General features: G+C 42.5%; 1 protein-coding gene across 2 annotated transcripts in view; it reads left to right on the forward strand.

Moving 5' to 3' along the window:
• The first annotated feature begins 994 nt into the window (after positions 1–994).
• LOC147117333 (uncharacterized) overlaps positions 995–15316 on the forward strand; it is a 99941-nt gene continuing 85619 nt past the window's right edge. The window contains exons 1-5 of one of the 2 annotated variants that reach the window (XM_085987130.1): positions 995–1007; positions 1181–1270; positions 5589–8062; positions 8114–8849; positions 14546–14771. In XM_085987130.1, coding sequence (XP_085843256.1) covers positions 1183–1270; positions 5589–8062; positions 8114–8849; positions 14546–14771 — 3524 coding nt within the window. In that variant the 5' untranslated portion in view covers positions 995–1007; positions 1181–1182. Of the gene's footprint in view, positions 1008–1180; positions 1271–5588; positions 8850–14545; positions 14772–15316 lie in introns of those variants that run through there. The other variant, XM_085987129.1, reaches the window with a different exon arrangement.

Below are 15316 nucleotides of genomic sequence, written 5' to 3' on the forward strand. Positions count from 1 at the left end.
GATAAATGTGAAGTTATCCACTTCGGTAGGAAAAACAGAAAATTATTTAAATGGTGATAGATTGGGAAGTGTTGATGTACAGAGGGACCTGGGTGTCCTTGTACACCAGTCACTGAGAGCAAACATGCAGGTGCAGCAAGCAGTTAGGAAGGCAAATGGTATGTTGGCCTTCATTGCAAGAGGATTTGAGTACAGAAGCAAGGATGTCTTACTACAGTTATACAGGGCCTTGGTGAGACCACACCTGGAGTACTGCACACCTGGAGCCACAAACATGGTGGATCCAGGCTATGTCCCAACAGCAACCCCCCCTCCCTTCGCACCCATATTTGCTGGACTTTACCCTAACAAACCATTAGAACTTCAAGACCATTGAATTGAGGGGAAATTACAGGGGTCACATAGTCTACTAAAACAGCAGATACCATCACTTTTAAAATTGCTTCGGGACTCTTAATGAAGCTTCTTAAATTTGTTAACAATCTGTAAAACAAAGCCAAATTTAGAGCCAGAACCAAAGGAAGTGGGTATTGATTTGGCTGTCTCAATCTTGCTCCATTTTTAGATTAGGGTTAGAAGGAATAGTCTCTAGGGTTAGAGCTTACAGGAAACTGCAACTAACAGGAACTGTGTCCATACTTCCTCGGTCATTTCTTGTTTAAAACAAGCAACTACAGTTCAGAAGGAATTTACTAAACATCTATTTAAAAACAGCCTTTATTATTGTCGGCTGGGATAGTTTTATATCTCCTGCTCCCCTTTATGTCATGTTTGAGTCTGTGCAGCGATTGAGCGCTGAGCGTTGGTGTCAATTGGAGTCGAGAGCTGTTTCCTGCTCTCGGGACACAGCCCATTAAACCGCCACAGTCCGGCCCGAGTTCATATCAGGAAGATGATCCTGGGGCGGGGGATTCTTCCCTTCACTTCAGCACGACTGTGAATGACCAAAGTGGGAGCCGTGCTCTGGGCAATCGCTTCTTTGGAGACTTCACACAGTAATTGTTCAGGTCAGTGCTATTTCATGATTTAGTCTTTGCCCCTCCACATTTCTGAAAGAAAAGTAATCTGCGCAATAGACAGACGATAAAAAGAATTATTTTTGATGTAGTGATGATCCCCACGTTGTACCAACCCGGCTATTGTATTAGCGGCTATTAATTAAGTTGTTTTCCTTCACTAGAAATGTTTCTTTTTCTGGCCGTGTTGGTGCTGCCGCCCGTCACTTACTGTGCTACCACTCAGGAGCTGAACTGTGCTTTCTACCTGAGCAGTAAGTAGTTTAATCTTACGCCCGTTTTCTGAATAAGCGAATGTCGTCTCAGATGAAAAGCAAGCTTTAAAATCTACATTTCCCCACAATACGTGTGGACATTATTACCTAAAATGGCTGTCTACCACTTTAAATACTTTACTGTTCAATTGCAGTCATTATTGCTGATTACAAAGATTGCAAATGTGGAAAATTCCGACTAAAAACTCTTTAAAATCGAAATAGTTCTTAAATTACGTCATAAAAATCCAGCAACTTTTTAAAAGTCCCTTTGATTTGTGTGTACAATGAGTGAGGAGTTCTGTTACATGAAAAAAAAATCTGTAATTCCCTGTGACAAAATCAGATAGTCTGTGAAATCCCACATTATTTTGATATTTAGGGAGGTCTTGCGTCATTTCGGCCCAGCACTCAATGGCAGCAGTAATGGCATTGCTAAAGGCTTAAGCATATATCATAATAATAATACACCAAGCATCACACTTTGTTAGAGATGCGTAACTATCTTAAAAAGGCCAGTCGTTGACCTGGAACCTGAGATTTACGGGTACAATTGCTTTCTGATTGACTTCTAGTTTATAATACTGTAGCTACAACTATTTGGTTTTGACTATTGAGGACAGTTATCAGAGAGGCATATACCCTGTACCAGGTTAGCAGCTAAACACCAGAATCATATTCTAGATCCCAGACGACCTCTAATCAACAACTTGCATTTATTTAGTGCCTTTAATGTAGAAGAACGTCCCATGCTGTTGCACAGAAGCATAATCAGACATCATTGCTAGTATATATAAATACTGTATTTGTTGCAAAAGATTACAGGCAGTAATTCAGTCTTAGGGTTAATTTGACTGACAAACTGGCCTTGTGGCTTGTGACATCACCTGAACCCCCTCTAGTGGATTCCTACTTTGTAGTTCATTTTCAACTACCCAAGGGTACAGTGAAACTGCCACTTTTGTGTCGCTGTGTAGTAGTTTCTGTATTGCAGTGACAGAAAGTTGCAGTATAATTCTGAAATGTAGCAGTGCAAGAGTCTCCCCAGGAGGCCGTTTCACATGGTGTTTACTTCCAATGTAGTGTCAGGGCTCATTTAAAAAGTAACCATGGGGCCGTTGAACCTTCCTGCATGGTAAGTGCACTGGAAATGGCAAAGAAATTCACCCCCACTGCATCGAGTTTCCTCCTTTTTAATTCTGTTTAATAAAGCAAACATATGTAACAGTTTTTTTCAATGCTGCAATGGTTTTAGCTTCTTAAACTGGGTATCCCAGTACTGTAAGTCAAACATTAATTGGGGCGATTTTAACCCTACTCGCTCAGCAGAAACCTGTCCGAAAGCCGCCATGATCGCATCGTTGCAATTTTAACCTGCTCTCCTGAGCAGGCAGCAAGGACACGCGCCCGGAGCCAACAAGGTCCTTCTTTACATATGCATGTTGCGGCCCAATGACATTATTCAGACCCGACTGTAACTTTAACTCCGACTGAGCAGGGAATCCACCTGGAGTTGAAATAGAGGCCAATTGTATACCCTTTACAATCTGGGACTTGTGGAGACAGCAGAATATGGTGGAGAAATTCGGTAGCGCACCAGAAATTTTGAAAGCTGGAAAAATTAGTGCCAGGCACTAATGATTCTCGGCTTTTGGTAAATTCGGTGTTAGCGCTCCAGGAAGGAAGTGGAGTGCTAAATCAAGCGCTCCACTTCTTTCCTGAAACGCTAAAGGATGCAGCGCTGCACAGTGTTCCGTGCAGCGCTGCCGAGATCCGAGGCTCCTTCCCTCCCTTAAAGGGAAGAGCCATCGCTGCAGGCTCTGGTCCCCGACAGCAGCCGCGATCCGGCCTGATCAGCCCCATGCACTCAAACTCACAAACAGCTAAATTTATTGAGTGATACCATTGATTATTGTGTGTTGTAATCCCTGTGCTGTTCAATGGGAAGGGTGGAAAACAGTGCAATTTCAAGCTATTGGGATGACTTAATATATTTGGAAACTAGAGATCAAGTAGATGTTCCATATAGTGTGATGTTGGCCTCTAATTTTATTTTATTTTTATGATCTTTTTACTTGAGTGTTTTCTTTTCAATGTTGTAGCTGTTACTATGTAATTCAAAAATTCTAAAGTAAAATGCCTTCCTTAACTATAGCTAACCCTTTGAAGACTGCAGAACAGCATGCACTAAAATCAAAATTATAACTGTATTTCGTATGTTCTTATGTATTATGCTTCTTTAGCTTATGATGGAATAGTAGTTTCTTGGATTCTACTTTGTAATTAGTATTGAAAGTGGACAGAAGCTACTATTAATAGATGCTATATGTTAGTGAAAGATTTGTGTATTTTTAGAGCTGTGGAAGTCTCAGTACTCATGGCTAATTCAAAGAACACAAGGGGTTATTAATACATCCTTTAATGCTAAACAAATATTTACTTGAAAATGCTTCACCTAAGAAATATTATACTGCCATCTGCGAGTCTCCAATTTCATCAATTTGTAACATAAATTTATCAAATTATTAATTTACGATTATTAGATAAGTATTATTTTCCTAACTAAAAATCAAATCAAATCAAAATCAAATCAAATCAACTTTTATTGTCATTGTTAGTGCACAAGTGCAGTACAACAAAATGTAGGCTTGCGGCTCCCGAGAGTGTACATTTAGATTAAGACATTTAAACATACAACATACATTTGGCTTGTAATACATTAACATAAACATAACCATAATAAAGTGCATTGGCAGATGTGCAGGCTTTAGAGTTTATTTGTGGAGTTCAGTAGGATGACAGCCCTGGGAAAGAAACTGTTCCTAAATCTGGTCGTACGGGTGCGAATGCATCTGTAGCATCTCCCAGATGGCAGGAGGGTGAACAGACTGTGGCTGGGTTGGGTAGGGTCTTTGATGATGGACCGTGACCTCCGTAAACAGCGTTTCTGGTATATGTGCTCTATGGTCGGTAGCCGGGTGCCGGTAATGCGTTGGGCAGTTTTGACTACCCGCTACAGCTGCCATACCATACTGTGATACAGTTTGTCAGAATGCTCTCTATTGTGCAGCGGTAAAAGTTAGAGAGGATCAGGGGTGACAGGTTACATCCCTTCAGCCTCCTTAGGAAATATAGGCGCTGCTGGGCCTTCTTCACCAGAGAGGAGGTATTGAGGGACCAGGAGAGGTCTTCCGTGATGTGGACTCCGAGGAACTTAAAGCTGTCCACCCTTTCCACCACAGCCCCATTGATGTGGATGGGGGTGTGACTTCCGCCTTTAGACTTCCTGAAGTCCACAATGATTTCTTTGGTTTTCTTGATGTTAAGGGCCAGGTTGTTATCGGCGCACCACTTCACGAGATGCTGGACCTCCTCCCTGTAGGCTGACTCATCGTTGTTGGTGATCTGGCCTACTACCGTGGTATCATCCGCAAACTTGATGATGGTGTTGGAACCATGAACAGCCACACAGTCGTGGGTGAAGAGGGAGTAGAGGAGGGGGCTCAGCACACATCCTTGTGGGGCCCCCGTGTTCAGGGTCGGGGGGGGGGGGAGGTGTGGTTACCTAATTTGACAGACTGGGGTCTGTTTGTTAGGAAGTCCAGGGTCTATATATGCATTACTCTTATGGTAGCCACGTATATTTATGTATGAGTGTGTATGAGACTTTGTGTGAGTATGCTTGTTTTGAAATTTGTGTTTACTCGGGGGTTGATGTGATAAACGCAGAAGTATGACAAGAATCCCCAGGTCTCATCTGAACACAATACCACCTGACATCCCATGAAGCATTAATGTGCTCTTTCTATTTTTGAAAAGAAAAGGCAGATCTGTAGGGAAAGAAATACTAAAAAATGTTACCGTTGTGTAATATAAATTGAGCACTTAATGCTCAGCACTGCCATCTCGCACTGGAGCAAGACCATCATAAGCTGCCTTCTACCGTGCTACTCATGGGTTTTTAAGCTGTTGCTTACTCGTGGGATAAATGCAATAACATGACATCCTGTATGTGTTTTACATCTGTATAACTCTGTAAGAAGAACAGGAGTCTTGAATTGTAATTGTGAGTCCATTATTGTATTGTCCAAAGATGTATTTAAGTATATATCATTTTACTTTGTTCTTGGTTTCTTCACAGCTAATATTGAAAACCATTAATGTACATAACAAGACAACCAGGACCATGGCAGGGAATTAACTGTATAACAGGATCATGAAAAACTGGTGACAGTAAATGTCGCTTAAAGAGATGTGTCAAACTAGAACATTTTTCTCAACCTTAATATTTTTAAACCACATGCTTTCTCTTCTGTAGGGCGTCTAAGTGGTGTGTTTCATTATGATCAGCGGATTCGTTATTCACTTACTTTTCCTGCTGCTAAACTGGCTTGTGAGCAAGACTTTGGTGCTGTGGTGGCAACTAGGGATCAACTTCACAGCGCCTACCTTGCTGGACTAGAAGAATGCAGAGCAGGTTGGATTTCATCAGGAGAGGTAGCTTATCCCAGGATACACAGAAACTGGAATTGTGGCCAAAACAGAGTCGGCATTATATCATATGGAGTCAAGAAGAATCTGCTGGAAAAATGGGATGTGTATTGTTATAAAGTTGATGATGACTGCTCTGCTTATAACACATCACTACAGTTGGAAGACAAAACTTCTAGCAGCAAATCAGTGAATCTGTTATTGAGCATAATACTACCTTCCTCATGGAAGAATGTTTCCAAGAAACAAGAAATTGCTGAGCCAGGTCTGTCCCGGACCCATAAGTTTAAAAACAAAACAATTCAGTTCTCAAATACATTAATACCCAGCTTTCATAGCGAACATACTAAGGATCTATATGACCCAGAAACTTTAACTTCAACTTTTGTCACTTTTACAGAATCTTCAATTGCCTCCTCCATCAACAGTTCAGAAACTGATGACATTAAGGAATCGGTGAAACCGTTTTTGACTGAGAATTCTGATACAAGTTCAAATAGTAAACAGCTATTACATTCAGAAGAAAGAGATAAAGTTATTGCAGCTTCTCAATTAAGTGTAGATTGGGCTAAGTCTGAAATAATGAACAACTTGAACAATGAGACCAAAAAAGAATACCAATCAAAAGTGACAAGCAATTCAACCACAACCTCCTCCGAAGTAACTGCAGAGTTGTTACAAATTTGGAATGTGACTGTTAATGGACCTAAAACCTCTAAAAGAGAAAATGATTCAGGACATGAAGACTTTAAACCCCCTCAAGCTTCACTTAATCATAAAAGTAACCCTGATAGAGGAGGTATTCCCTATATGATCACATCATATCAGCATGAAGTGACAACTGTCATAAATCAACTCCCTAAACAAACTCTCCTTAGTAAAGGTAATGTGACAGAGGCAAGCCTAGGAAGTCCAGATCTTTCAAGCAAATTCCAAACCAGTACTCAGTCAGATTTAGCAGATTCATTTTCACTCACTGACCATAATAAGAAATCCATATTTGAAGGCAAACAAGGTAGTTTGAATGAATTGACATCCACAGAATTTACCAAGCAAATATTAAAACATTCTTCATCAGTTTATGAAGGTCAGCAAGAGTTTATGGGGGTTAATATCTCGGCAATGACTCTTGAATCTGCTAAACATGTAGCCAACTCAGTGATTACAAGTCAAACAGTGCAACCAAACATCCATTTGGTGACAGGAAAACAAATGTCTTCATCTCAAATATCGCCAGTTACAAGCATCTCAACAGAAGCTGGTGATACATTAAGAAGACCAGTGACAAATACCTTTGAAACTGAGATATCTTCATTTGTCATTCGCACTGTAGCACCAGGGCTACCCTTAGAGGATGCTATTACTGATACAAAGGATCCACATAATCAATCTGTCTTAAAACTCAAAGGGAACTCTTTGAACAGATTAGGACAGTTCTCTTCATCTGAGTCAAATGATATGGAGTGGAAAAATGAACATGTTGATGCAATTAACAAGACACATTCAGTGTTGAACCTGGAGAAATCTGTTACAGAAATGAGGAAAAGTGACAAATCAGATTTGTCTTTTCAAATAGAGGAATATTATACTAAAGGGGAAATAAGTCAACTAGATACAGTTAATACAAAAAGGACAAAGCTTTTGGGAAAGGTTGGTAAGGATAGTACAGCCCAGCAACTGACACCCACTACCCATCTGCCAGTTTCACTAAGTTTAGTGTCGGAGATGACTACTACAGGGGATAATTTTCATCCTAAGACACTTAAAGTAGAGGACATTCCATATCCAACAGGAAAGAAACAGGACCATCAAGGTACAGTTCAGCTTGATTCAACCAGGAGAGGTGATACAACCCTTTCAGGAACAGAGAGTAATTATAAGGCAGTGGCAAACTATCTGCAGATATCTGGTACAAGTCTTCCACAAAGTGTAGATAAAAAAATACAGCTGGCTACATCTAGTCCAGATGAAGTAGCTTTTCTAGGGACATCCACTGCAGGCATAAATGTAGAGCCTGTTACATTCAAAGCAAAGGGCTTTTTACAAGCAGCAGTTTCCAGCATAGACCAACTGCAGAAAGTAAATATAAAATCAAACCTCATTGTAAATAATAATGAAGAATCATCATTTGGATCCAGAATGAATGATGGGATCAAGCTATATACACCTATTACACACAATCCAGAATCACAAGCAACAGTTAGTACAGAAAGGAATGCACAGGTAAATGCAACTAGTGAAATAAATACAACCCAACCAATTGCATACAGTATAGATCACACATTTGAACCAGTGCTAACAGTAGGTAGTTCAGTCCTATCCGGTATAACCACACCCTTAAGCAAATTTCAGCAATCCACAGACAGTGAAAATATAGAATCTACCACATCAAGTGGAGAAAGAACATTTCATCCAAACACTTCCAGTGGAGATGCAAGAAAAATGCAAAGGAATCTGGCCCATCAAAAAGAAACCCTAAACAAAGATAGCTTTCTTCAGACACTCATACACTCCCTAGGTGAGGAACAACAATATGTCGCCACTAATGCAGAAGATAAAGCTCCTGTCAGTGTAACAACCAGTAAGAATGATTTACATATGATCAGAAAGGATGGCAAAGTTCAGCCTTTAGTAGGCAAAGGTAGAAGTACACTCCAGGCAGTTACAACTATTGCTAACATCTTAGAACCATCTTCCAGACTTAGTGAAAAGAGTATGGTGCAGCAAAACTCTTCTAAAGGTGTTAATGAAGATATTTCGGGCACATCCATTGGAACACATAGAGACCAGCCAGTAACAGGCACATTACCAAAAGAGGAAACAAGTCAATATTCTGTGACTCATTTGACAGGTGTGGAGATTTTTTCCTCATTGGATGTAACAAATGTTGCCAACATCACAGATGTTGTCACTGAGTTTTCATCTTCAGCTGCATCATCCATAAGTCCGGTTTCTGTGCAAACACCTGCAGCAAATGGGACATTAAAGCTTCATCTGCTGGCCACATTATCTTCTCCTGTTGTCACCATAGGAATGCCACCAAAAGGAGACAATGTACTTCCATCTGCTGCCTCATTTGTGACATTAGGTAAGTGAAGGTTTATTTAAATATAAATGAAACCATTAAACATATTAGTTTTTAATTGTAAAGTACCTGACCAAGGTTGGACCAATAAATCCCACAGCACATAGAATTATAGAAGTTTATGGCACATAAGGGGGTCATTCGGCCCATTGTGTCTGTGGCTGCCAAAAAAGAGCCATCCAGCCTAATCCCACTTTTCAGCTCTTGGTCCGTAGCCTTGTAGGTTATGGCACTTCAAGTGCATATCCAAGTACTTTTAAAATGTGATGAAGGTTTCTGCCTCTACCATCATTTCAGACGGTGAGTTCCAGAACCCCACCACCCTCTGGGTGAAAAAAATTCTCCTCAATTCCCCTCTAACCCTTCTACCAATTACTTTAAATCTATGCCCCTCTGGTTATTGACCTCTTTGCTAAGGGAAATAGGTCCTTCCTATCCACTCTATCAAGGCCCCATATAATTTTATGCACCTCAATCAAGTCTCCCCCCCAGCCTCCTCTGTGCCAAAGAAAACAATCCCAGCCTATCCAATCTTTCCTCATAGCTAAAATTCTCCAGTCGTGGCAACATCCTCGTAAATCTCCTCTGTACCCTCTCTAATGCAATCACATCTTTCCTGTAATGTGGTGACCAGAACTGTACGCAGTACTCTAGTTGTGGCCTAACTAGTGTTTTATACAGTTCAAGCATAACCTCCCTGCTCTTATATTTTATGCCTCGGCTAATAAAGGGAAGTATCCCTATGCCTTCTTAACCACCTTACCTACCTGTCATGCTACCTTCAGGGATCTGTGGACATGCACTCCAAGGTCCCTCTGTTCCTCTACACTTCTCAGTATCCTACCATTTATTGTGTATTCCCTTGCCTTGTTAGCCCTCCCCAAATGCATTACCTCACACTTCTCTGGAGTGAATTCCATTTGTCATGTTTCTGCCCACCTGACCAGTCCATTGCTATCTTCCTGCAGTCTAGAGCTTTCTTCCTCACTGCCAATCACATGGCTAATTTTTGTATCATTTGCAAACTTTTTAATCATGCCCCCTACATTGAAGTCTAAATCATTGATATATACCTCAAAAAGCAAAGGACCTACTACTGAGCCCTGCGGAATCCCACTGGAAACAGATTCCAGTCATAAAACACCTGTCGACCATTACCCTTTGCTTCCTGCCACTGAGCCAATTTTGGATCCAACTTGCCACTTTCCCTTGGATCTCACGGGCTTTTACTTTTCTGACCAGTCTGCCATGTGGGACCTTGTTAAAAGCCTTGCTAAAAAACCATGTAGACTACATCAAATGCACTACCCTCATCAACCCTCCTTGTTATCTCCTCAAAAAATTCAATCAAGTTAGTCAGACACGACCTCCCCTTAACAAATCCATGCTGATTGTCCTTGATTAATCCGTGCCTTTCTAAATGATGATTAATACTGGCCCTCAGAATTTTTTCCAATAATTTGCCAACCACCGAGGTTGACTGGCCTATAATTACTCGGTCCATCCCTTTCTCCATTTTTAAACAACGGTACAACATTAGCAGTTCTCTGGCACCATGCCTGTAGCCAGAGAGGATTGGAAAATGATGGTCAGAGCCTCAACTATTTCCTTCCTTGCTTCTCTTAACAGCCCGAGATACATTTCATCTAGGCCTGGCGATTTATCAACTTTCAAAGATGCTAAACCCCTTAATGTTTCTATGTTTATCTCATCTAATGTTTCACACTCCTCTTCCTTAACTATAATGTCTGCATCATCCCTTGCTTTTGTGAAGACAGATGTAAAGTATTCATTAAGAACCATATCCATGTCTTCCGCCTCCACACACAGGTTACCTTTTTGGTCTCTAATAGTCCCTACTCTTTCCTTAGTTATCCTCTTGCTATTTATGTATTTATAAAACATCTTTGGATTTTCCTTGACTTTACTTGCCAATATTTTTTCATGCCCTCTCTTTGCTTTCCTAATTTCCTTTTTAATTTCACTCCTGCACTTTCTATACTCCTCTAGGCTTTCTGTGGTATTTAGCTCTTGGTATCTGACAAAAGCATCACTTTTTTCCCTTATCCTACCCTGTATGCTCCTTGACATCTAGGGGGGCTCTAGATTTGGGAGTCCCATCCTTTTTCTTTGTGGGAACATATTTGCTCTGAACCCTCACTATCTCCTCCTTGAATGCCTCCCACTGCCCTGACATTGATTTACCTTCAAGTAGCTGTTTCCAGTCCACTTTTGCTAAATTACATCTCGGCTTAGTGAAATTGGCCTTTCCCCAATTGAAAACTTTTTCTCCTGGTCTATCTTAAACCTTTTCCATAGCTACACTAAATCTAACCGAAATATGATCAAAATGCTCCCCCACTGATACCCCTTCTACCTGCCCAGCTTCATTCCCTAAAACCATGGCCAGAACTGCCCCCTCTCTTGTTGGGCTTGCTACATCCTCGCTAAAAGAATTCTCCTGAATGCATTTTAAGAATTCTGCACCCTCTATACCTTTTACACTGATTCTATCCCAGTTAATATTAGGATAGTTGAAATCCCCTACTGTTACTGCTCTATTGTTTTTGTACGTCTCACAAATTTACCTACATATTTGCTCTTCAATCTCCTTCTGCATATTTGGGGGTCTATAGTACACTCCCAGCAGTGTGATTGCCCCTTTTTTGTTCTTCAGTTCAACCCATGTGGCCTCATTTGATGATCCTTCTAGCATATCATCCCTCCTCACAACTGTAATTGTTTCTTTAACCAATATTGCAACTTCCCTTCCTTTTTTATTCCCCTCTCTATCTCGTCTCAAAACCCTGTAACCAGGAATGTTGAGCTGCCACTCCTGCCCTTCTTTAAGCCATGTTTCAGTAATAGCTATGTTATTAGCTCTGAGGACAACTCCTTTGTTGCCTATTTTCTAGTCTTTGTTTCCTCTACCTTCCAGACTCACTCAGTAATTTTCTGCCTTCATTTCCAGTTTGGTTTCTCTCCCTTCTGAATCTATGCTCAGCTTCCCATCCACCTGCCAAGCTAGTTTAAACCCTCCCTAACAGCACTAGCAACCACCACACCACAAGGATATTAGTCCCGGCCCTGTTGAGGTGCAACCCATCCGACTTGTACAAGTCCCAACTTCCCCAGAACTCTTGTACAGGTCCCAACTCCCCCAGAACTCTTGTACAGGTCCCACCTCCCCCAGAACTCTTGTACAGGTCCCAACTCCCCCAGAACTCTTGTACAGGTCCCAACTCCCCCAGAACTCTTGTACAGGTCCCAACTCCCCCAGAACTCTTGTACAGGTCCCAACTCCCCCAGAACTCTTGTACAGGTCCCACCTCCCCCAGAACTCTTGTACAGGTCCCAACTCCCCCAGAACTCTTATACAGGTCCCACCTCCCCCAGAACTCTTGTACAGGTCCCAACTCCCCCAGAACTCTTGTACAGGTCCCACCTCCCCCAGAATTCTTATACAGGTCCCACCTCCCCCAGAACTCTTGTACAGGTCCCAACTCCCCCAGAACTCTTGTACAGGTCCCACCTCCCCCAGAACTCTTGTACAGGTCCCACCTCCCCCAGAACTCTTGTACAGGTCCCACCTCCCCCAGAACTCTTGTACAGGTCCCACCTCCCCCAGAACTCTTGTACAGGTCCCAACTCCCCCAGAACTCTTGTACAGGTCCCACCTCCCCCAGAACTCTTGTACAGGTCCCACCTCCCCCAGAACTCTTGTACAGGTCCCACCTCCCCCAGAACTCTTGTACAGGTCCCAACGCCCCCAGAACTCTTGTACAGGTCCCAACTCCCCAGAACTCTTGTACAGGTCCCAACTCCCCAATGCCTCAGAAATCTAAAGGCCTCCCTCTTGCACCATCTCTCCAGCCACGCATTCATCTGCTCTATCCTTCTATTTCTATACTCACTGGTGCGTGGCACTGGGAGTAATCCGGAGATTACTATCTTTGAGGTCCTGCTTATTAATCTCTTTCCTAGCTCCCTGAAATCTGCCTGCAGGACCTCATCCCTCTTTCTATCTATGATATTGGTACCGATATGGACCACCACCTCTGGCTGTTCACCCCCCCGCCCCTGCAGCCAGTCGGTGACATTCTTGACCCTGGCACCAGGGAGGCAACATACCATCCTGGAGTCACGTCTTCAGCTGCAGAAACACCTGTCTGTTCCCCTAACTATTGAATCCCCTATCACTATTGCTTTCCAGACCTTCCTCATCGCCCCCTGTACAGCTAAGTCACCCATGGTTCCGTGGACTTGGATCTAGCTGTACTCCCCATAGGAACCATCGCCTTCACCAGTTAGAGAGTGAGATGCACACAGGGGACTCCTGCTTTACCTGCCTGGTCCTCCTTGTCTGTCTGGCGGTCACCCATTCCCTCTCTTCCTGCATGTAGCTCTCAGCCTCATGGACACGAGAAGCATCCTGGAGTTGCATTCGACGGGATTGAGGTGCCCTGTCATGCCTCTATTTATTATACTACTTACCAGAAATAAACTAAGACTTGTCCCTGATCTGGACAAAAAAAATACTCACCAGCTACTCGCCAATCAGCTTCTTCCCTTGTGCTGACGTCACTTTAGTTTTTTTTTTACCCCTCTCCGTGATGCTCTCATGTCGTTCACTCTCCCAGGTCCGCTCCTTTCTCCCAGGTCTCCTCTCTCTCAGGTCTGCCCCTCTCTCTCTTGCTCTCTCCCAGGTCTCCTCTCTCTCTCCCTCTCTCTCAGGTCTGCTCCACTCTCTCTCTCTCCCAGGTTTCCTCTCTACCGCTCTCTCAGGTCTGCTCCACTCTCACTCTCTCTCTCTCTCTCTCTCCCAGGTCTCCTCTCTCTCCCAGGTCTGCCCCTCTCTCTCTTGCTCTCTCCCAGGTCTCCTCTCTCTCTCCCTCTCTCTCAGGTCTGCTCCACTCTCTCTCTCTCCCAGGTTTCCTCTCTACCGCTCTCTCAGGTCTGCTCCACTCTCACTCTCTCTCTCTCTCTCTCTCCCAGGTCTCCTCTCTCTCAGGTCTGCCCCTCTCTCTCTTGCTCTCTCCCAGGTCTCCTCTCTCTCTCTCCCTCTCTCTCAGGTCTGCTCCACTCTCTCTCTCTCCCAGGTTTCCTCTCTACCGCTCTCTCAGGTCTGCTCCACTCTCACTCACTCTCTCTCTCTCTCTCTCTCTCTCTCTCTCTCTCCAGGTCTCCTCTCTCTCCCAGGTCCTCTCTCTCTCTCTCTCTCAGGTCTGCTCCTCTCTCCCAGCTCCGTTCCTCTTGATCTTTTTCATATAAGCTCCTTTTGATTTACAACTTATCCTATAGGGTTACAAATTAATCAATGAATATGGAATCCTAATATGCTCCTTCCTACTTGTATATTCAAATTGCTACCAGGTGTATTGCTTATTCTTTACCTTTTCCACAGAACCTTTTGGCAAATTCTATTAAACATTATTGGATTCAATAATCCATAAAGATTATGCTCCTCAGGTAAAGTAGGTAAGTTCTGTGTCACAAAGGTTTCAATAAGAAAGTGTAGGACAGATTTGGAATCCTGTTATTCGGCATGGTATTAAAGCTGTCATTTTTCAGTGATAATTACTCCCAGTATTTCATTTTGAGTGTAATGGATTACTGTTAAATAGTTCATAATGAGCAACATGTGGTTTGTACCCAGTATGCAAAACACTAATGACCAAGTGCACTGTGCTTCCTGTTAGATTCATGTGGTGGTGTGATGAGACAAACCGAAGGAAGATTTCAGACACCACACTATCCACAATCCTACCCGAGTGACATGGACTGCACCTGGGAGATTGAAGCTCCTCCTGGATATTTTATCCGTTTGGATTTTACTTCCTTGTTTATCGAGGAACACAGAACATGCAAGTATGATTATGTGGTTGTTTATGACGGCAAAGGACCCAGCAAAGTGGAAATGGGCAGGTAAACACTGGTAATTATGAATTATAAACACAGAAGTTTGTAAGACACTTCATAGATATGCTAAAATGAATAATTAAGATATGAAAGAAGATAAATTAATTTCTATAAAAGGAATGCTGGTTATGGGGTCATGTTGTGCACTGTAATGTGTGTCAGGAGTGTAAGGGGTCGTTTTAACGAGCTTATGGTGTGCTAGATCGGTTTTGATTTCGCACTGCTCGTGAGCGGTTCCGAAGCGCTCCCCCCTCACCAGTTCTAGACACTGGGCTTATTGCCAGACAACCTTGATGTGTGGCCCAACTTGTGACTTGGAAGACAAATGGATCAGGTGAGACAAGGTGAGTTTTAAATCAGAAATGTCTTTATTTTCAAGGAGAATAAACACAGAGAATGCAAGAATCAATTTAGACAAAAATCATTAGCACGTCTCCCAATGGGAACTAAAATTTAACACACAAGGAATAACTTTGACTATCTTAAATCATACAACAATTCTTAATCAGCGGTATACTAAAACGGGGGTGGGAAAAGCGCACGGACACATC

This window comes from Somniosus microcephalus, chromosome 5 (genome assembly GCF_052327205.1).
Source record: "Somniosus microcephalus isolate GS21.2 chromosome 5, FLI_Smic_1.0, whole genome shotgun sequence".
In the NCBI taxonomy this organism is placed as follows: Eukaryota; Metazoa; Chordata; class Chondrichthyes; order Squaliformes; family Somniosidae; genus Somniosus; species Somniosus microcephalus.